We start from the raw sequence: 22,196 nt of genomic DNA on the forward strand, positions 1-22,196 counted from the left end.
GAAATAGATGAGCAGCTCTAATTTAATATTCAGAGGATGTTGTATTTGAAAGAGGGTTTAGTAAAAATTCCTAATAGGAAGTGTCTGCTTTTCTGCTCTAGAGCACAGCCAAGCCCAGGGGAGTCAGTGGAAGCTGGTGAAAGGCCCACATCCCCAGAGGGGCTGTGCAGCATCGTGCTGAGCACAGCAGATGCCTGTTGGAGCAGATACGCTTGGCCTGAAACAGTTGTTCTTGTTTCAATCACTTCACCATTAAAACAAGATTATTATGTTGACCCATGTCAGACTTTTAACAACATGGCATATTTAGCCATGAATGTGCCAGAAAAATACCAGTAATTAAATTATCCATAATAACACAGAATTCTGAGCTATGATGTAACGGACACATCAGTGGAAGAAGATTATCATTGCACTAATATTTTGAAGCAAATTTTATAGAAATTGTTTTTAACTATTTTACTCCCATTGCTGGAGTCTTTCTGAGCCAACAAAGCCCAAGGGATGTGTGCTAAATCCAGGGAGGATTTAGCAGAACAAACTTCTTACAATGGCAGTTGAGATTTAGCTGCTTATTGAGGAACACAGTGATCCCTTTCTGGGATCTCCCCATGGCCATTGGCTTCCCAGAGCACACCGTGCCCAGGACTCACCTGTGTATACAGGGGTCACTGAGGCCAGGTAGGTTGGGCAAGTGACAGCGTGGCCTTAAGTATTGTGTTTAACTTAGATAAACCATCACCATTAGCAGAGGATCATCTTCTGCCTCCACACAGGTGATGTCCTGGGCATGGTAAGGTGCCATACCTGGGCTGTGAGTGTCACAAAATCCCGTGTCTGCCTGTGAGCACCTCAGTGACTGCCCCTTGCAGTCTCTGGTACCTTGCTGGCAGCTCTAGGGTGTTCACCCAGGAATAGCTCCGGCTGTTCTGTCCTTACCCACCCCCTGGCTGTGAACACTTGGAGCAGGGAGTGGTGAGGAAGGCTGGCTGTGCAAAAGGCTTTTGTTGTCAATCTTGAGAACCTCTCTTTCCCATCAGTTGGCAGCACGTCCTCGTCCCCGGCTTTGTTGGGAATCAGAGAGCCTCGCTCCGAGTACGACAGGACGCACCCTTCTATGCAGTATTACAGCAGCCAGGGCGATGTCATTGCACATAAAGACATCTACACTGGTAAGAGACCAGCTGAGCATCTTCCTCGTGGGAAGAGTTCACAGTCACACACAGACAACTGCGTAGCGGGCTGGTTGCTGCCAGCTGCTGCTTTCCCTTTCTGTTCTTTGTATTCCCTGGCGGTGGCACAGGGCAGGGTGTCACCAGTCTGCTGTTCTCTGTAAAACTGCCCAGTACCAGAGTAAACACAGATCCCTTCACTGGGAGGTGAGGGGTCGTTGGAGTTCTTATTTTTATTTAAAATACTAGTACAGAGAAATGTGTTATTATGTACATTATCTTATAATGATGATGTTATAAGTTTTAATATGCAGTTTTATGTTATTATATTACTAAATTATATCAAGATTTCATATTTTCTCTGATCTCTCTTTTCCTTCTTACTATGTCACACAAGTAGCAAAACAATAGATAACAGTAACTAAAGAGAAGGAAACTCCTTGCTTTAAAGATTTTCAGTCTGTAAAATGAGAAACAGCAACAGAAGCCTCCTGTCTTTGCTGTAACTGCTGCTGAGGGACATTTGCCATCATTCTAATATTACACTGTATCATTAGCAGGTACTGAAATCTGCAGATTTAATAGTGTGGGTGCTACATAAAAGGCAAGATAAAAACCAATAGACTTGCAGCTGAATGAATAAAGACTGAAGTTGCATTAAAGTTTTTTCTCCCAGGTTCTAGCAAAGCTTCACCAATTTACATCAGCTCCTACTCCTCACCAGCGAGAGAACAGAACCGGCGGCTGCAGGTGAGCCCAGAGGCGTGTTCAGGTAGCGCTGCTGCCCAGGCTCAGCAGGAGGGGCAAGCCTGGGGCCCTGGGCACAGTGCCCTGAGCTGGCAGCGCCTCAGGGTGCTGCAGCCTGGCTGCTTCCATACGAGTCTCATGTTTCAGCACCTTCTTACAGTGATTTGAGCTGGCTTTGGGCTGGTTTTGGTAGGTATGGCCAGGTTCTGTACTTATTGTGCTTGAGCTCTAAAATTGTGCACTTTGGGAGTTACTCGCTTTGAGTGATGTAGGAGGAGACAGACAGCAAACTCAGGGGCATTTCCTCCATTTCCCTGGGTGCATTTCATGAAGGTTTGGATAGAGTTGCACTTGCACTTTCTAGTATTAGAAAATACTAAAGTATTTTCTCTGCTAATTATATTTTTGAAAGTTCATTTTGATATCATTTGACCAGCAGCATCAGCAATTGTACTACAGCCAAGAAGATAGCACCAGGAAAAACTACGATGCCTATCGGTTGTACCTGCAGTCCCCACACAGCTACGAGGACCCTTACTTTGACGATCGAGTTCACTTTCCTGCTACTTCAGATTACACAACACAGTACGGACTGAAATCAACCACCAATTATGTAGACTTTTATTCCACCAGACGATCTTCTTACCGAGCAGAACAGTACCCAGGCTCTCCTGACTCCTGGGTGTAGCACCAGAGAGAAAAACCCAGCGTGCTTCTTGTCTGGCTTGAGAAGGACTGGAATGGCCCCGTGTTGTTTTGGTTAAGAAATATGAAAGTGAAAGAAAAGAAGGAAAAAGGATGGGTTGTTGTTTTTTTGGTTTTTTTTTTTTTTTGCAGGGGGGCTTGGTTTTGCTTTTGGGGTTGGTTGTTTTTTTTGTTTGTTTTTGGTTTTTTGGGGGGTTTTTTGAGTGAGGAATTGTCAGGAGAAAAAGCTGGCAGGGATGGTTTTGCTCTGCTTAGGTGTTAGGTATCATTACTTGTAGCTCCTGTAGTCTGGTGAGGGTGTGGGCGATGTGATGAAAGGTTTGCGAATTGAGTATGATGAATTTGGAAAGCGTGTAGGTCAGAGCAAATTAAAGCTGATTTTTTAAATGTGAATAAAAGTCTTGTTCTGATAGTTTGTACAGAAAAAATCCAATGGCTGCCCTTGTTTTATTGCTATTACTGAATGTCAGGATTGTATGCTACTGCGTCATGTAAATTTCTTTGTTGGTGTAAATATGGAAATGCCACATTGGTCTCAAGTGCCATCCATTTGTAATGCAGTGTGTCATTGGAAAAGGAATTTGAAACATCATGCACAAAAAAAACAAACCCAAAACCAAGAAAGTGTTGTGAATTCTAAGAGGAAAAGACCCCAAATTTTAAAAAATGAATGGCGTAATTTTGAAGCACAAGTCTAGTCCAGTATATCTACATTTCTCCCATTCCCTGCCTATTTCATAAGGAACTTCACTGCCATTTTCTATGCACATGGAATAACAATAAATATGGAAGTCTCATCCATGGAAAGCTGTTCCCTGTTCATTTTTTTCTTATTATTTTCTCTGTGTGATAATCAGAAAGAAATACCATGAAAATTAATTCTAAATGCATGTTCTTAAGCAGGTTAAACATATCAAAACATCTGGGACATTTTCCCAGCTCTCTCCAGTGGAAATGTCCTGAATGTGTCAGGCTGGTGGCCCAAAGAGCTAAATCCAGCACCTTCCTACCAAGATTCCTCAGACTTGTGATTTTACTTTTGGTATTGGTAATCCAAGATACTTCAGAACTGCAGCCTGTTTTCTTTCCATCACTCCTCTACCCCTCCCTTTGCTCTCTCAAGGAAATTGAGGTCACCTTGCTGTCCTAGAAATTATGGTCTTCATTCTGACTGCAGTCTGCTTGGATTTCTTCCCAATAAATATGTTTGATTATTTTAAGTAACTAAATCACAAACTCTCCTGTGCTGTACAGTCTGTTACCTCTAACCTGTCTGTAACCACCATTATTGCTCCACATCACTGCATTTTCCTTGGATTTTCAGGGTTTCCAGTATCCTGAAGAAGGATGGGAGAACACTGGGAAAAGGCTAATGAGTTTTCCTATCACAGTAAATAGATTGAAGAGAATACATCTCAGCCAAGGACAGTACTCAAGCATACATTCTGCATTTGAGTTACTGTATCAAAGACTAACACTCACAAAAGGTAACACAAACATGAATAAACTTTTTGAAAAACAAGGCAAACACGACTTTGTAGCTACAAGGCACAAGGGGAAAGCTGTCACTGAGGCGTGCTGAAGGTTGGTCATTGCCCATCACAGAGTGCAGGGATTCATTTGTGGCCATCAGGCAGAGGTCAGGGAAGAACTCAGAGCTGGCTGCCCCACTTGGAAACCTCTCCACTGCCATGGACGGGGGGAAGTGACCGTCGGCCTGGAAGGCAGAAATCGGCAAAAAGGTTCTTCATTTGCTCACAAGTGATATTCGTGAGTTCTGTTATCCAAAGACATCACTACTTTATTAGAGATTCTAAATATTTTGTATTGAATTGCACGCATTTTCAAAAAATACTGTGTTTTCTTTTTTGCTCTTATTAAGGTTTTTACGCCATCAAACAAAATATGTAATATTTATTTGGCTTGGTTAATGGAATTTTATTTCAGAGCAGAGTTGGTAATTACATCAGAACTAGACAAAAAGGAAGGTTGAGCTTGTTTCTTCCCATGGGTGGATGGTGCCCTGTGGCCTGTGGGTGGCTGGACAGGCAGCTGTCCTGGCCTTGCTGGTTGTTCTGCTGCCACACCAGTTGCATTCTTTTATACCCACTTTATAGGCAAAATACAGGAGAAAGAAGTTTCCATTTTTGCCTTTTGCTAGCATACCTGCCCAGGGAACACTGCCGTGCTGAGTCTGGGCTGTGTTTGAAAGGAATACAAGCAACATTCCAGTTGTCCACATTAACTTGGCTGCCCTCATTCTGTGTCAGCAGACCCTGAATCTTTAAATAATGTGTAGGAGTTGAATTAAGTTTTCATATGGTTTGAACAGAAAGAAATACTATGAACATAGAAAGAGAACCAAAAGCTCAGTATAACACATGTTCAACAATGGACTGGGCAGGTATGTGTGATGATATCTCTGAAGAAACTGTGGTATTCTCCTTTTAAAACTCCAGTAAGTATTCCTGTTCTGATACTTGTCCTCAATCCTCCTGCAGAGCTTGTCTTAATGTGATTAGTTCCTCAATTTTATTTTTCAATTTCACTCTTATTTTTTAACTACATTCCACAAACAAGGGATAACTGTTGTCTTAATTGTATGTATGAGCCATGCCACTGAAGATTCAGTGTGCAGCCATAGTACACTCATTGTCACACCAGCAGAAACTGACAGTGCTGTGTAAAACACAGCAGGCGTCCCCTGGGGAGAGTGCAGCAGTAGCGTTTCTGCAGACTCCAAAGGGCTGGCTCAGCTTGTCAGGGTCAGCTGGTTCACTGACCAGCTCTAGTCCCAGAGCAGGCCAATGATAGCAGGCACCGCATCTCCTTCCTGCTTCAGGGCACCCGGACATCAGTAAACACCATTATACATACCTACATGTTCTGTTGTATGAAACATCACCTTCTGCTCTGTCCAACGTTATACGAATCGTGTGTAAAAGAATAAGACAAGAAGCAGGATATGTAATGTGCTAATTTTCAGCTAGCTCTCAAAGTCAGAAAGATTGTGAAATTAACTACCTGCCTATTCATTGGCAAAAAGCAATCACACTCTGAGAAGAAACTGATCCCCATCAAGATGAAATTCCAAAGGTTGCAACCTAATTCTTTAGAATTCACTCACTTATTCCACTGCCCAGTAATACTTTTTAAACATGGGCACTTAGGTGGATAAAACATGTGATGACAAAGGTATTTCTTTTTAGTCCTTCTGTGGGGAAAAGAAAAAAAAAATCTATAATTAAAATTAGCCAGTAAGGTTCCTCTGCTTGATGATGTTGCCCTTTACCTTCCAGCACCTTCCAGCCTGGAGACTTCTTTTTCTCCTGTAGTCTGAGAAACAACCAGCATCCAGATCAGAACCAAGACCTGAACTCGTCAGATGTCCTACAAGAAACAGGCAAGTTTTACAGAAGCCAGACTTATCATCCAGATTTTATCAAATACATACTATATGCACTAGTGAACAATTATATCAATACAAACCCCACTGAAAACATGTCTGCCTTCACTTCTCCTTGCTCTAGACACTTAACACAAATGATCTCCCTAACATTATTAACGTTGTGCTGAACTACTATAAAACAGAAAATAAAACCAAGGGTGGGGGAAATTAAAGCATGATAAACAAACAAACAAAAAAAACCCCACAACAACAACAACAACAACAACAACAAAACCCCAAAAAAACCCCAACCCCCCCCCAAAAAAAACCTAAAACAAAACAAAAAAAACCAACCCAAACCCAAAAATACCCAAACACACCAAAAAAAGGCTATATACTTGCCCCAGCTGTATATAGCTTGTAGTCTCCATTGGGCTCCGAGAGCATCTAAAACCAGCTATATTGACTCACCTGAAAAAGGTATTGCCTACCTTTCACTGAGTTTAAGAAAGCAACAGTAGTATTTCACCATTCAGTTGCCAGATATAGAACCAGTATCAGTAGCCACAATTTAGTAATTCTGACGTGAAAACAAGCAACACTGGAAATAAGACAGAGAAGGGAAAATAGTGCAGAGACATGAGCAGCAGATCTTAACAACAGAGAGATGTGATTTAAAATATGACACATGAGGAAGGTATTCCATGTGTCTGCATGCTAACTGCTTGTTTTGGATGTGATGTCTGTCTGGTTGTCACCCCAGGACACTGGTGTATAATTATGCTAATAGCTGTTAGCTGGATTAGAACAGACAGTCTGCTTGGGAGCTTAGTGATTTCTGTTCCTGCCAAGTGACTTTTCAAACTCTGCAGTCAGCTAATAACTTGCCTGTAGAACATGGATTATAAAAGAGAAATTTCCAGGAAACTGGAAGAGTTGCAGAATGCTGAGAGCACCACCCAGGAAAAATTAAATTACTATTGTCTCTTTATCACAGTTAAAATTCTGTGTCTGTCCCCAGGCTTTCCCACATCTGCCTCTGTTATGGGGAAAAAAACACATTCTGAAAATACACAGAACCATTACAATATAAAATAATTTTTAATTTAGTCATTCCTAAATTACTATCATTAAAATAAATCTATCTCCAGCATCAGATGAACATCTTTGAAGTTTTGGCATTTATGTGATGGGGCAATGGGACTGAGAATGGCAGGAAAAGCAAGAGATTTCAACTGCACAATCCCATGGCCACAGAAGGATTATTCTCTTGATGATTCTTCTCACCCAGACAAACCAGTCTAATAATTTCCAAAAGGTAAAAAGTCCAAATGAAAAGAGAAAAAAAGGTCTAAATAAATGAATTCATTACATAAAATCAGGTTTACAAATCTAAGCCAGTACAGTGGCATTGTTGAGGTAGTGCCAAGGGCTGCCTGTCAAGAATAAGGTGCTTCAAAAGTAAAAATATTTTTATATATAAAAATATGGTTTCAATCCACAATAGCTTCTGGTTTAAAGATATATCAAGTAACAAAGAAAATTAAGTAAAGAGGTTGGAAAAAAAGAAAAAAAGAAATGGTATTATTTACCATATTTAATACGGTAAGAAGTCAATATGAACTTACAATTTCTTGTGTAAACCAAGTTCCCATGCCTGTCCCAAGAATTCCTAGAACAGATGTACAATGGCAGTAAACCTTATTACTAATGCTTTAGGCAGCACACCAAAGCTGTACTCCATGGCTGCTTTATGTGGTAAGTAATGAAACTTCACCTCTCCAATCTGTGCAGTAACAAACACCTCAGGTAAACAAACTGAAAAAATCAGTATTTCTCTGCTGAGGTAGAGTAACATGAATATCAAACCCCCTTACTATTGGCCAAGTACTGCTGAGTAGGGTTCTTTTGTTCTCTCTCCTGCAGATCATTTTACCTGAAAGAATTTATTTCCCCAATCAAAATTGCCATCATCCACTTCAGGCTAAATGCTTATGGGCAGAGACATGCAGCACTATCGACTTTAATATTTGCAAAGTAAGTTGCTTTTCTAGGGAGGAAATTGCTGCATTTCAAAACTATTTCCTGCTTCATACATACGGAATTAAATATCAGAGAGATCTAGTTTAGACTGCATGTCCTTTCATTTTTTCTGCTTTAAAGATCCAAGACAACAGTAGTCACTCATAAGGTGGTGTGCTATAACTACCAACTGGTTTCTTAGTCTATTTTCTCTTCCATTTTTTTTTTACTTCATTTCCCCCTTCTTCAGATTCCACTTAATCACATCCTATTTTTACATTCCCTCTCTCCTTTTTTTTTTAATCATTGAGATCCAATAAGACAATTCCAAATAAATCACGAGACTAACATTTTCTTTCTTCTTTCTTGTTTTGCATTCAGAATCCTTGAAAGAGCAAATTTTTGCGATGAAATGCTTTTGCACAGCAGAGCAGAACATGTTTACAGCAACCCAGGAAAATCTTTTTGACATTATGCATTGCGCTTCCAGCAGATCAGCCCAAGCCAGCCCACGGCAGTACGGGCAGGGCCACGCATCCTTCTGGAGACTGGGGGTACCAGAATGGTGACGGAGAATGTTACAGCCACGGACAGCTTCGAGAAAATGACAACTTTTGTGAGGAAGAATTCTTCATCCACCGTATAATTTAAACATTAAACGACGATTCCTTCTCTCTTTTTTTTCTTAAATTTTAAATATCGAAAATGAAAATGTTGAGGAGTTTATGCAGTAAATAATTCCAGATTAGCTGTATCTACTTTCGGTTTTTGTGTTTCTAATATGTTGTGCAAAACGTCAATGTTTGTTAAGGTCATGGATTTTTTTAAAAGAGGGCATATGAATGACAATGTTTTACTTGTCGCAAGCAGATGCTACTGATTGAAGAGGGTAAGGATTTACCTCACTAAATCAAGTTCTTTGAAGCTTTAGCAACGTTTTTAAAAGTCCCCGCCCGTCACACCGCTCCCCGCCTCCCTCACCGCCCTCACGCCGCTCCTACCCCTCACACCGCCCCTCACACCGCCCTCACGCCGCTCCCCGCCTCTCTCACTGTCTCTCGCACCGCTCCCTGCCGCTCCCTATCCCTCCCTACCCCTCACACCTCCCTCATACCTCCCTCACACCGCTCCCCACCCCTCACACCGCCCCTCATGCCGCTCCCCGCCTCCCTCACCGCCCTCACGCCGCTCCCTGCCGCTCCCTACCCCTCCCTACCCCTCACACCTCCCTCATACCTCCCTCACACCGCTCCCCGCCCCTCACACCTCTCTCCGCGTCTCTCACCGCCCCTCACACCGCCCCTCACACCTCTCTCCGCGTCTCTCACCGCCCCTCACGCCGTCCCTCACACCTCTCTCGGCGTCTCACGGCGCTCCCCGCCCCTCACCTGCCCTCACGCCGCTCTACACTGCTCTCCACCCCTCGCACCGCTCCGCCTCTCACACCTCCCCTCACGGCGCTTCCCGCCCCTCACAGCGCTCCCCGCGCTCACGACCGCCCCACCCCAACCCCTCCGAACCGCAGAAGGCGCTGCCGCTCGGGTCGGTGCGCGGTTCCCTGCGCGGTTCCGTGGTCCTGCCCCGGCCTGCCCCGTTTGGTTCCCGGCGCTCCCGGTTCTGCCATGGCGCTGAGGAAGAATGTCCCGCCGGGCCGGCGCCCTCCCGCAGGTAGGGGCCGGGGCCGGGGCCGCTCCGGGCGCGGTGTGAGGGGCTCTCCCGCCGCACCGTCCCACACAGATGCAGCTCCTCCGCGGAGAGGAGCGGCCGTGTGGGACCGGGAATGGTGGAGGCGGCTCTGTGGCCCGCTCTCCGCACAGGTCCCGCAGCCGCCCCGTCACGGGTGCGCTCGGTCGGCGGGCGTGCGTCTGGCGCCGCTCGGTGATCGGGCGTTATTGAGGGATGGCGAGAGAAATGGCTGTCCGTGTTCAGTATCTGTGTTTAATGTTACAGCCGTATCCCTCGCCTCCTGTAGAAAGGTGAAGAATTTTCTTCCCCTCCACCAAGCCCCCCCCCGGCCTCACAGAGATCGATCTCTCTGTGAGGAAACCTTCGTGCCGGCTGCTCCAGCCGCCGCTCTGCCTGTGTGGCGGCTCTCAGGATGTAGTACCGGGATTTTAAGCATGTAGTGGCGGTGTAGTAGCGCCTGTGTTTGTTAGAGGAGCGGTAAATGCGTACAGTGTGCTCAGTTCCTGGGCCGAGCCCGGAGCTGTGCGGAGCTGTGTCCCGCCTGTGTGGGCACACGCAGAGATGCTGCAGGCCCAGCCCGTGGAGCTGGGGCATAGTCACGGCAAGGACAGCCACTGCGGGCGCAGCCTTTGATACTTGAACCGTCACTACAGGGCTTTAAACCAGTTGGGACTTCCCCTCGGTTTATTAGGAGCAGTTAGTGCCTGAGGAGCGCATACTTGTGTGTCTCTCTGTACCCCTTAGAGCGGTCTTGTTTTCTTGGAAATGTTTTTTGTTTGGAGGTTTGTTTTATTTAGCATACTTTTACATGAATTTGGGATGTAAATAATTTTTTTCATCTTGTCTCTAGTCCATTCCTGGATTTTTGTGTGTGTGTGGCAGGGACAGTTGAGCTGTACTTGAAAGGGCATTTTAGCAGCTGCAGTCAGTGACCTGGAGCAGGTACTTGCATGATAGTATACTGCAACTTGTAGATTTGCAAGTCTCCAAGTAAGTCTTGGTGAAGCTTATGAGTGACTGCAGTGGGGACCAGCTTGGCCGAGGGGTGGAGGTAGCAGAGTAAGTATTCTGACCAGTATTCAGCCAAGCTATCTTTGTTTTCACTTAGGTTTTTTTTTTATGTTCTTTTGTTGTTTGTTTTTTTTTTGTTGTTGTTTGTTTGTCTTTTGTTTTTTTTGTTTGTTTTCCTTTTTTCTTTTATTGTTGTTGTTGCTTTGGGGTTTTTTTGAGAGGGGAGTGTGCCTCCTCACTTTCTTGTTTTATTTTAAAAACACATGGTGTTTTAAAAATGGAAATTAGTAAAGATTTTGTCACTTAACTGTTAGATTACATGACTAACAGGTCCCTTATAAAAATGAAAAATTGAACTCTGTATTAAAAGTTTGACATACCTCTCTATTGCTTTGGAAAGCAAATTACAAAAGAGCTTTGTGGTGCATCCCAGATGCATCTATGTTTAACTCTTCTCCCACCAGGGATGCGTGTGGACAGGTGGAACAGCTGTTCCTCGTGGCTAGTTTCAAGTCAGTGCAGAGATGGAAAGGAAGACGGGTTGTTTTTAATCACTGTAGATAACATTGTTTTGTGGGCCTATTGGTGATGGACACAATTCCAGACTGTCCACGTTTCAGTATCTCTTCCCATGCTGGGTATTTCTCTCCTCCTCGCCTAGCTCCCCTTATGCTTTGTGTAAAGCCTCATAGTGTTAAAATGTCTGCCTCTGTCTGGATCTCCTCGCCCTGCTAAATTAAAACTAAAACCAATGCTTGTATCTAGAAATTGCCAATCCTGCATGTGAGGGAAGGTCCCAAACCAAAAGTTGCAGGTCTAGGTTCAGTTACCTTTTTTTTTTCTCCTATTTCCAAAATTTTAGTGGTTTTCCTGTTTGTAGTTTGACTGGTTCCTAAAAAGACAAGAGCCTATCAATCTGTGGGAGAAACACCTGGGATAACTTGTGATGATGTTCTGGATGAACTTACATAAAGAGAAATGATGTCGAGAAGATCTCTGATCTTGAAAGATGCCAGGGCTTTTTTGTGTGGTCTGGTTTGTTGTTGATATTTGGTTTGTGGATTTTTGGTTTTGTTTGGGTTTTTTTTTACATGCTTTATTATTCTAGTTTGAAGATGCCCCAAAGACAAGAGTTTCACACCTTGTGAGCTGAGGGTATTTAGAGTCTTAATTCTCTTTACTCGTAGATACTTGGAAAAAAACTGTTGAAACTTTCATTTCAGAGACTTTTAATTTTGCAGTTAGACTACCAGAAGGACTAGGTTCAGTCTAGGTCTCCAGTGTATTTGCAGCTGTAAGATGGCTGGGCAAAGAATTTGCTGCTTATGCATCAATATCATTAACTGTATGTACATTATTTAAAAAAAAAAAGAAAAGCCAAATCTAGCTATAGCATAACTCTGATCTTATAGTGCTGCTTTGGACACGAGTGAGGGAGAATTTTTGTTTCTAAAATTAAACCTGCAACCAGGAAATACAAGGTCAGGAGTCACATTTGGTAGAAAATGGGCATTAGTTACAGATGGATACAAATGCATTTTTCATGCTAGCTAGTTGAGTAATTCTAGAAACCTTCCCCCATTCTCTCTCTCCCTCAAATTAAAACTCTAGCCTTGATTGTTCACAATCAGAATAGGGGTCTTGCTGAGAGGTGAAGCAACTTGCTCAATAGCATGAGAAAAGAACACTAAGGTTGTTCTTTCTTACTTACAGTGTTAAAACTTAAAATGCTCTCCTGAAGAGGAGAAAGTATTTCTTTCAAGAGAATGTTTTACATAACTTTGTGTTCTTTGTTCAGAATTCAGTTTTCAGACATGCCTCAGAACTTAAATTGTTGTTGTTAGGTCGCCTGTAGCTTAATTAGTACTAATTGGTTTTGTGATTGGCAGATATGTTAATAAAATATAATTAAACATGTTGGGGCACAAGTATAAGATGAGTATACATCTGGTTCTTATCTGCATTATTAAATTTATTCTGGGATATCCTGAACTGATCATGAAACCCTTATTGCTGTTAGTCACATTGTTAAAAAAACGGAACGTGTTCAGATGGTGGTTCGGTTTTCTTTTTTGTGTTTAAAATACAAATCGGAGATGTAATGGTTTCTGGGGAAGAATGCATATTAACATAGTAAGGTGTTAAGGTTTAATATAGTTAGTGGTGCCTGAAACCACTCTAATTTCTTGATTTCTGGTATTGGGAAGTTGATTTGAGTCTGCCATGACACAGAATTTTGAAGCCTTGCTGCATCTCTTTGGCTACTCCTGTGTATGTGTCTGTACAAGTAAAGCGTGGAGCTAAATACTGAAAGAAGATTCCTGGTTAATGGTTAGCCAGGGTAAAAGTATTCTCTTCTTGTGTATGTAATGTGGTATGTAGTTCTATAGGTATTTTTACTTACATTTCACTTTCTTCTTGCAGTTAAAGCTGGACGTATGAGAGTGTCTAAAAAGCAAGAAAATGGACCTGTTGAGAAAAATGCTAAACTTGCAGGAAAAGAAAAGTCAAGGTATTACAATGCAGGGCCTGTTCACCCCTGCCCTGTAGTTCAAGTTCATAGGTAATGATCTTTGAAAACAAACAAAACTCTTATTCTACAAGAGTTTTAATTCTTAAATTATCTTGTGCAATTTGTAGATAAAATAATACTGATATTGAAATAAGTATTGATTAAAAAAACCCCAAAACCCAACTACTTCAAAACCCAAGGATAGTGCCTTGCAATGAAAGGCAAAGGCTGAATCTCATCTCTATTGTCATGCTTTCTGAACAGAAATTAAAACAATGTATTACATACCTGTGTATAAAGGAATAATAATAAAGGAATGCTCACATCATTTCCAGTGAAGTGGGAATAAACTTTAGGCTGCCCATATTCTGAAGGAAATGAAACCAACATCAACTACCCCCAAGGAAGAGTCTTGTCTCCTGTATAGGCTATACCCCCTATTTCAGTCTAAAATCTAATTTGGCTTTTGCTGTGTGGTACTTTATAAGGTTAACCAAGCTGTTTTGCCCTAAAAATGAAGGCATACTTCTATTTTGAATAAAGTAACAGCAACCAGTTGATGTGGTCATTAAAACAAGTATTTTCTTGCAGTTTTTTAAAAGACTGAACATTTTTTCCTAAATACCTGCACTTCTCTTAAATGTCACTTAACAAATAGTTAAGTTAACCAGTATAGGGATATGACAGTAAAATTTGAATGACTTGTGATGTTCCTGATTTTTTTGTTTTGTTTTCTTCTGGGGTTGGAAGCTTTTTATTTTCACTTGTTGCCAATTGTCTGGGTGTAATTTTGCAGCTGTCTTCTCCACAGTCATAGTTACCTAATGGTATAAACAGATCTTAAATAACGTATTTGTCAGTGTAGCAAACTGTCAATTGGTAAATTGAACTGTCAGTAGGAAATGTCTTGCCTAATCCACAGAATCATTAACTTAAGCAATATCTGCTTTTTCAAGAGTCACATTTATGGTATTTGGGGTTCATAATGATTATTCCCTACTCCATTTTAAGCTACAGATGTGTCAGTGGATATAATGGTATCCTCAGAAGAATGTGCCATCTGAAGTTCTTCCTGTTGCTGAAGCCAATTATTTCATATCCACAGATTTATTTATTTGTGTAATATTGGTAACATGGTGTTATTCTTTGGAATGTGGAAAAGTTAATAGGATAATCTTGTGAGAAAAATGTTCTTGCTTGACCAATAGTTGCTGTGAAAGGAAACACTCTCCAAAAGCAGAGGGTGAATTTTTTTCATGGGTCTAGATTGGAATCAAGAAAATGTTTTGTAGATCAGGATATAACTGCTCAGCTTCTGAGAAGTTATTTCACAGTGTACAAAAAAAATTCCTTTTCTGAGATATTCAAGGATATTTCATGTACAGTTTCTTGTATATCTGAATAAAACAGCCTGTCATAGATTTTCTGTTGTTCCATTCGGAAACAGCATGCCTTTTTTGATATTACATAGTTTTTAACGTGATGAAAAGATTTAGCTCCAAACCCTAAATCTATATTGCAAAATGTTTTGTATTAAGTCTGGAAAATGAAAGTGACAGATGCTCGTGTGTTTCTGTGAGATGGAAATGCTAAATACTTTTTTCTTCTGCTTTACAGTGCTGTTGTCAGTTTTGCAAAACCTCAGAACATGGGTGTCTTGGTAGCAGAAGCACTGAACAAAGTAAGTCTGAAAGAAAAGTCAGGGTTTCTTTATAAATCTAAACATGAAAAAATGTTAAAAAGTGAAATTTCCTTAAACTGGTATCTGGCAGTTGCAGTTGTTTCATCTGCTACTAAATGCTCTTGGAATAACCTGTTTCTGTAGTGTTGTGTGGCTGAGCTGCTATATGGCTAAAAAGTACCTGGCCTTTTCTCCCCACTCTGATTCCACTCCTAGTTACTGCAACATGCCCTGGGTAGTTGTGCACACCTGTGCAGAGAAGCCCAGCCAGGCAGCAAGGTGTGTCCTGCTTGTAAAGGGCCGTGGTGCATTGGCTTTAGTGAAATATAGGGAAGAATCACCAGTGGCATCTAAGTGTCTGGCCAAACTGGGATTACAGTGCAGAGCAAAACCTTGTGTTCAGTGCTTTATCCCACCGTGGAAATCACTCTGACTTCTATAAGGGTCCAGCAAAAATACAGAGCTGCTTGAGGGAGGTGGGTGGCATGCCTGGCAGGAGCAGGGGACACCAGTGTCCTGCTCTGTGAATGATCCCTGACACAACAGGCACAGCATGTCCTACTGCTGCCCCATATCTTGCTTTTTTATCTGAGGCCTGACATCACTCAGTCGAGCACTTTTTGACTTCTCCCTTAGGAATACTATGGGTTCCTGTAAAATCTTGTACCCCACAGCTGCTAATGGACCCTTCTGTTAATCACATGCTTACAGCTCCTGTCCTGTGTCTTATTAGCGTGTTGGTGCAGACTTACACCTGCCCTTTCAAAGAGCTGATTTTACAAGTAGCTCTTTGGTTTGCTTGGTAATCTGAAGATCTGACAGTGGTCATCTCTTTGTTACACACTTGTAGTCTTCAGACTCTGAAGCATACTAGAGTTCCTCATCCCTAGAGCTCAGTGAAACATCAGCTGCATAATTTCAACACAAGCCTTGTATCAACACTTGTGTTTATAGATTTAGCCTGTAAATCATGCATTTTTGTTTAGACTTTTTAATAGACAACAGATACAACTCATCCTCTTTCTCTTCCACCTGTCCTCATCTCCTGTGTTCTGACCCATCATTTCCAGAATCTTGTATATGAAGCTTCTTTGCTACTTTAGAATATGATAGCTAGCTACTGTAATAATGATGATTTTGAGAAAATAAGAATTTGGTTCAACTTACTCTGGCATACTAATTATTTGCTGTGTTTTCCTTATCTTGGAAGGTCATTCTATGAGCTACTAAACAAGGGAAGAAAAAAAAAATCAAAAATTCCCTAAAGGTAGTCAGACTAATATCACTTTGAAAACAGAAATTATAACTAAATATACCAAGTTACCATGAGTTCTATGTATTGATCACTTGAACTTTTTGTGGGTTTAGGTTTTACTGCTCCTTTTAAACTACTTTAATAGAATAAAATTTAGAAAGAGAATAGCTGAAAATCTGTATTCTATCACAACTTTTTTCTCCCCACTTTAATGTTACAGATGAGCCACAAAATCCATGCAGCAGCATTACAAGTGGCTCACCAAAAGCCACAACCTACCTTGGAGAAGTTCATACTGCCTAAAAGAATTTACATTATTCAACAGCCACGGAAATGTTAAGATAATCATTAAAATATTTATGTTTGCTTAAAAGTGAGTTTCTATTCTATATAGCACTTAGCACACTGGTGAAGTGCTCAAAAGCTGTGTGCCTTGTATCTTGTTCTGTTTCTGTTACTGACAATAAAATATAAGAAGAGTTACTAAATGTACTCAGGATTTATTACAATATCATGGCTTCTATCTGACCTGGTGTCACTGGTATGTAGCAATTACTCGGTGCCAAAAAGTCTAAGTTGCACTTACTGTGTGAGTTTTGAGTGAAGGAATGGGAACTGTCAGCCCTAATTGTTTTGGGTTTTTTTTAGTTTAATGGTAGCAAAGCTGGTGTGAACTTGATTCTAAGAAAGCATGACTGAAAGACATGGGGCTTTTTTCAGTTGAGCCTGAGCTTTCCCATGCTGACTGCAGGCCTGAGGCTTACTGCACGGTAAGTAAGTCGCAAAATCCTGTGAAGGATTTCTGTGCAATGAAAGTATTTTTTGCTTGCATTTCTTTCTGTAAGAAAACCCAGCTTCTCTGCAGAGATCCAGCAAGCAGGAAGAACTGAGTGGAAACAGTCTGTTTGAACCTATTTGGGGCTGCGGTGGATAAATGAAGGAAGTACCTGACTTGGAGCTGAACCCTTGGCATAGGAGGGCAGGTAGCAGGGAGGAGCCAAGGTGCAGAGAATGCTATGACTGGAGTTTGGACTTGGTAGAATGGGGTATGAGACTTAACACTGCCTGGCAGTAGTATCATCATGAAGGGTCACGCTTAAAAATGGTGAGGAACAAGTGTAAATCCCAATCCAGGCCATGTCCTTGAGCCATGACCTGCTTGTAGTGACAGCAGGGACAATAGAGGGAGCCAGGGGATAATACTGTCCTGCTGCTGGGAGTTGGTTATGGAGCTCCACTGACTCAGAATTTAATAGACTTTTTTTTTTTTTTAAGTAGTGATTACAGAAGAGTATTATCCCAAAACTGACTCTTTCACCCTTTTGGTGTGCAAGAAATTGATCCCCACACAGAGTGGAGGTTTTTGATTTGTTTACAGTTGTGTGCAGAAAGGGGTCCTGGGTGGTGAATTGTCAGAGTGAGCATGGAGACAGACGAAGGCAGGCACACTTACAGGTTACAGTCTCAGGCCGAGCAGACCTTACTTCACTCCATGGTTAAGCTGCTTTTAGCTTCTCTGTTTCAGTCTCAAGGTATAGTGCCCAAGAAGTTATGGAATGTGCTCAGTGAGGAGTGGGCTCTTGGTGGGCAGAGGGGCCTGAACTAGGGATGTTGCTTTTACTATTATAATATAATGAGGAAATTTTATGGCAAGGGCAAGTTCTCACCACAGAAGCAGTCAGACCTAGGGGTTTGTTGGCCTATCATATAAGGTCCTGAATAAGAAGGGTGTGATCTTTTTATTTCCTCCCCTTCAAGGACCTAGGACATCAGTTTTCTGTTTTCACCATTCCTGTGGCTGTTATTCCCATTGCTTAACTGCTTTGTTCTCTGTCTTATTATTTGGAACTTTCTTCCTGTTATTCATCAGTTTCCCACTTCCATACTTATGATACTTCTTATACATAAGTCTCACTTTAGAACTGTCACATATTTTCCTGAAAGGAATCACGTGGCTGACAGGTAAATCAATTGCTTCATGATTTCCCAAATGCAAATACATAGTGCTACAAGTAAGACAAAACATAATAGGGTGAGTGTTAGGAAGACAACAAGGTAAAACATCTCGTTTAAACTCCCTGTAGTGATGGTCAGTGACCATCTGAAAAAAGTGTCCTACCACCCCTGTGCTCTGTCTCACTTTACTTGTTCCAATCCTTGTGTGCTTTCCACATCACGATGGACAGTAATCAAATTATTATATCCATTCTTCTGAGCTTGTTTTGGCAGTTATTGCAGATCATTCTGCTATAATAATTTCCTTACTCAAGTGAGATTCATCCCAACAGGGATGCCAGCAGATCTTGAATCAGCATATAATTATACTGCAATAGCTGATATAACGTGACAGGAGCTGAATAATTGAAATCCCACACATTGATTTTGGTGAAATTGAGAACACAAACATTAGAGTAATTATCTGTATCTACAACAAGGTTATCTACAAATATGAAGCTACAAATTGTTCTCATGTAAGCACATCAGTTTCCAGTGTATAAAACTACAGGTTCATGAGGTTCATCAGGGTGGATTTCAAAATGACAAACACTATTCTGGATCCAGACAAATGTCAGGGCTTTGGTGTTAGTGGACAAGTGAGTCCCTGTTCCCATATATGGCATGTGGTAACATGGATGGTTTGCCATTCCCCATGGGCACGTGTCCTATGCTCCAGGGTAGGGTTTGGTTATGATTCAGGCTTAGAGCAGTGACTGAGTGGTGGACACCGAGGCTCCTATATGGATTAGTACCAGGACTGTGCTATTGATGGTATTATAACCAAGGCTGGAATTCCTTTGCAAATTCAGTCATTTTTCCAAATTACTTTTTGAAGTTCAGTGGGTGAAGGTGCCTTCTTCACCTTCTCTTAAAATTGCTGCTGCTGTTGATTGTATCCACAACTGAGCTCAGACATAGCTAAGAGAAAAAGAACCTTCACCTTGGTTTGCACCAGGTGCCTCTGGGACCAACTACGAGCTCGCTCATTGATTCTTTCCCACTGAGGCAATGTGTCAGATAAGAGCCATTGATTAGTTTCTAATGCTGGTAGAGAAGACCACAGAGGGTGTTGCAATTTGCTTAAATCACGTGTGGTTGTGGCTCAGGTTATTTATAAGTACTTCAGCATCTGTACAATTCAATACTCCCAAGTCCCTGTGGTTCCAGTCACAATTCTTATTCCTTGTGGGGGTTTGCCCATGTAGCCAAGCTAATTGTCTTGCATGGGAAGCACTTAAGGATGGTGACCACATTGGTTTAAGTGTAGAAATATCTGCATTACTAGTTCTATTTGTTTAAGAAACCAAGATGGATTAAACAACATTTGTTGCTGATCTGCATTTTTGATCACATGGTCTAATTTCTAAAATTTATGGCAATTGAATTTTCTCATCCTTTTTGACTGGGGCACATGTAATTGTTTTGGTTTCAGTAATATCTACCTTGAGTTTAAATGTTAGTCCCACATTATGGTGGTTCCAAGGTCATAACAAAAACAGGTTTAACCAGGGTAACATTATACCAAGAATCCCACCTTTTGGTGGCACAAAATTTTGAGTCTTTTGCCCTTGATTCTGTTGTACTATAAAACACTGAAATCTGAGTGGCTTTCCTATGTGTAGATCCACTGATCATTTTGCAGCATATCTGAGTTTTTTCTTGTGTTGTTCCTTCCAAGAGAGGAACCCAATTATATCTATCCTATATATATATATCCTAAATATACTTCAGCTCCATGCATAACCAGAGTAGTGAAATTGTACACTAAAATTTTATACTTAAATTCATGCTTAATGTGCAAGGTGATACTAAAAAAATGGTTATACTGTCAATGAGGATTCTTTTTAAAGTGTGCTTTCCACATGACTGCAGTGGAAAGCTATTGCAAATAGATGAGACACTCCCTCTAAAATCAAGGGATCCTGAAAAGGTTACCCAGAGTTAGTGTTGCCATTTAACACTAATGTCTGCATCTTTTCATCCATCAAATGTAAATACCCTTGTGTTGATTAAAGATTAAATTATGATCACAGGAGGTGGTGATTAATAGCACATGCAATAAATAATTTGGTTACACCTTGAATAAATAAAAAAAATTAAAATACTGCTTCTCCTTTGAAGACAACTGTTATTTATCTCTGGTTACATAACTGACTGATAGCCACTTGTGAAATGCTATCAGTGTTATCCTGGACAACAGCAGCAATATACTTTATAGGTGTTGAAGTTGTAGGTATGGGATTTGGAAACCAGTCTGGTTTTGTATTGTTTACAGCACACTTCTATTCCCCAGGCTGGCTCTATGGCAGTGAATATTGTTATGAATGTCAGTGAACAAACAGGACTTGAGTCGAAGCTGTCCACGTGTTAAATGACTATCCATGCTCTCAAAGCCAAAATTAGCACAGTGCACTCTAATGTATTGATCGCCAATACATGCTCCCTATACAAAGAATATGTGTAAAATCTTTAGAATTCTAATCTTTGTTTTTTGTTTCTGAAGAAAATCAGTAACTAGGGAAAAGTTGTAGGATGTGATTCTTCAGGCCTTTATGAACATCACTTTGTATGAAGCTGAATGTTACTTAACTGTTTAAGGCAGTACGTTTGGGGAGGAGGGATGTGCTTGGTGTAGAAGGGAGCTGTAGTACATCCCTTTTGTGGCATAAATCAGGCAGTCATACAGGGATTGCTAAGGATGGAACAGTTCTGTTAAAAAGCCCTAGGCACTACTCTGTGCTGTGCACACTTGGAAGTGCAGTCCCACAGAGATGAACTAAATACATTCAGTAACTGGAGTTTCTGGCAAGACCATGTCTGTGGGCAGACAGGAGTTCTGCAGCAGGGGCTCAGGCCACGTATCTGAGCTGCATCAGTCCGCCCAGCCCGACAAATCCAGGTGTGCCCTGCAGCTGTGCCCAGGCTCCCGTGCATGCAGAACACTGCTGCAGGGTGCTCTGGGAGTGCCCAATGGCCTGCCAGAGAGCAGGCTGGAATGGAAAGGATCTTCCCACTGCTACCTGGGTAAAACTTTCACATGTAAAAACAGGTCCAGACAAGAACCTAGGAGGTCTAGTTTTGATAAACTTTGTTTCATGGGTTTGCTAAACGTAGAGCAGGTGCAATCTCCTCTTCTGCTGTAAGATGAATCTTGCAGAGCAGGAAATCCTGGCAAGTGTTCTGTTCCATATCCTGCTTGGTCAGGTTGTGTCCAGTTTGTGTTTGCACCATCATTGATGATACTGTGATGAGGCTGTTGTGCCTTCTGTTGCAGGGAGTTTGTTTTATTTAGTTCAAGCCATAATAATTAGCATTATTTAAATATCAATTGCCATCAAATTCAGCACAAAGAACAAATACAGTAGGTTTGCTAGAAAAATCAAAAAATCAAACCCCTGCAGGAAGACTGTTTTCAGGCTTTTCATGGACTATTTCAAACAATGCAGGCAGTCAGTGAGAAGGACGTGATTTAGGAAAGTATTTCTGCTCCTGATCTTCATTTCACCATCCTGGAGGACACAATGTTGGTTAATATGCAGTTGTTGTTAGCTGTAGCCCTCAAAACACCTTACAGAGATGGGAAGCCAAGAGACAATGAAAGCTGTGAAAAGAGATCTCAGTACATATTGGTTGGTTCAATGTCCTTGTCAGCTTGGTAATGCCACATGTGCTTTTTGATGGCCTGAGACACACATGATCTGTTGGACTTCTCTGCAGGGAGGAGTTTCCTCTGGGGCAAGGAAGAGTCTCTACCCTTAAGCACTTGGTGCTCCTAGGTTGGGTGATGCTGGACAGAGCTGCTTGGGAATTCAGAACTGTGCAGCCTGTCACTGGTCTAGCAGGAGCTACAGGATACGCTGTTCAGCGCACAGACCAAGGCCTGAATTGAGACAAAGGGACTCCTGACTTTTGTGTGAAACTGCAGCAGATGAAATGGCAAAGAAATTACACATGGCGAGACTGGGAAGTTGCAATAAAAGAGAACTACAGCACAAGACTTAATTTTAATAAACAAATAT

General features: G+C 41.6%; 2 protein-coding genes and 1 long non-coding RNA gene across 32 annotated transcripts in view; 2 read left to right on the top strand and 1 right to left on the bottom strand.

Moving 5' to 3' along the window:
• The window catches only part of PKP4 (plakophilin 4), a 65,182-nt gene extending 62,125 nt beyond the window's left edge, over nucleotides 1–3,057 (top strand). For 15 of the 18 annotated variants that reach the window (XM_064435426.1, XM_064435430.1, XM_064435433.1 and 12 more), the window contains 3 exons: nucleotides 1,041–1,172; nucleotides 1,849–1,922; nucleotides 2,356–3,057. In XM_064435426.1, the coding sequence (XP_064291496.1) occupies nucleotides 1,041–1,172; nucleotides 1,849–1,922; nucleotides 2,356–2,607 (458 nt within the window). In that variant the 3' untranslated portion in view covers nucleotides 2,608–3,057. The remainder of the gene's footprint in view (nucleotides 1–1,040; nucleotides 1,173–1,848; nucleotides 1,923–2,355) is intronic. The other 3 variants (XM_064435429.1, XM_064435431.1, XM_064435435.1) reach the window with 1 other exon arrangement.
• Nucleotides 2,452–9,497, bottom strand: LOC135309305 (uncharacterized). 13 transcript variants are annotated; one of them, XR_010369608.1, is made up of 5 exons: nucleotides 9,423–9,497; nucleotides 8,384–8,628; nucleotides 6,504–6,613; nucleotides 5,917–6,014; nucleotides 2,452–4,341 (listed from the first exon to the last, which is right to left on the bottom strand). It is a non-coding gene; the product is annotated as an uncharacterized LOC135309305 (long non-coding RNA). The 13 variants fall into 13 exon arrangements; XR_010369614.1 differs by lacking the exon at nucleotides 8,384–8,628 and adding an exon at nucleotides 7,641–7,684 and having other exon boundaries at nucleotides 9,423–9,484; XR_010369611.1 differs by lacking the exon at nucleotides 9,423–9,497 and adding an exon at nucleotides 9,363–9,404.
• Nucleotides 9,498–9,505: 8 nt separating this feature from the next.
• On the top strand, nucleotides 9,506–16,667 carry DAPL1 (death associated protein like 1). Its single transcript, XM_064435460.1, has 4 exons — nucleotides 9,506–9,702; nucleotides 13,156–13,243; nucleotides 14,861–14,924; nucleotides 16,400–16,667. Exons 1-4 carry the CDS (start codon nucleotides 9,657–9,659, stop codon nucleotides 16,517–16,519), a joined length of 318 nt encoding a protein of 105 aa, XP_064291530.1. The 5' UTR covers nucleotides 9,506–9,656; the 3' UTR covers nucleotides 16,520–16,667.
• The last annotated feature ends 5,529 nt before the right edge of the window (nucleotides 16,668–22,196 follow it).

Source organism: Passer domesticus, chromosome 10 (assembly GCF_036417665.1).
Source record: "Passer domesticus isolate bPasDom1 chromosome 10, bPasDom1.hap1, whole genome shotgun sequence".
Lineage (NCBI taxonomy): Eukaryota > Metazoa > Chordata > Aves > Passeriformes > Passeridae > Passer > Passer domesticus.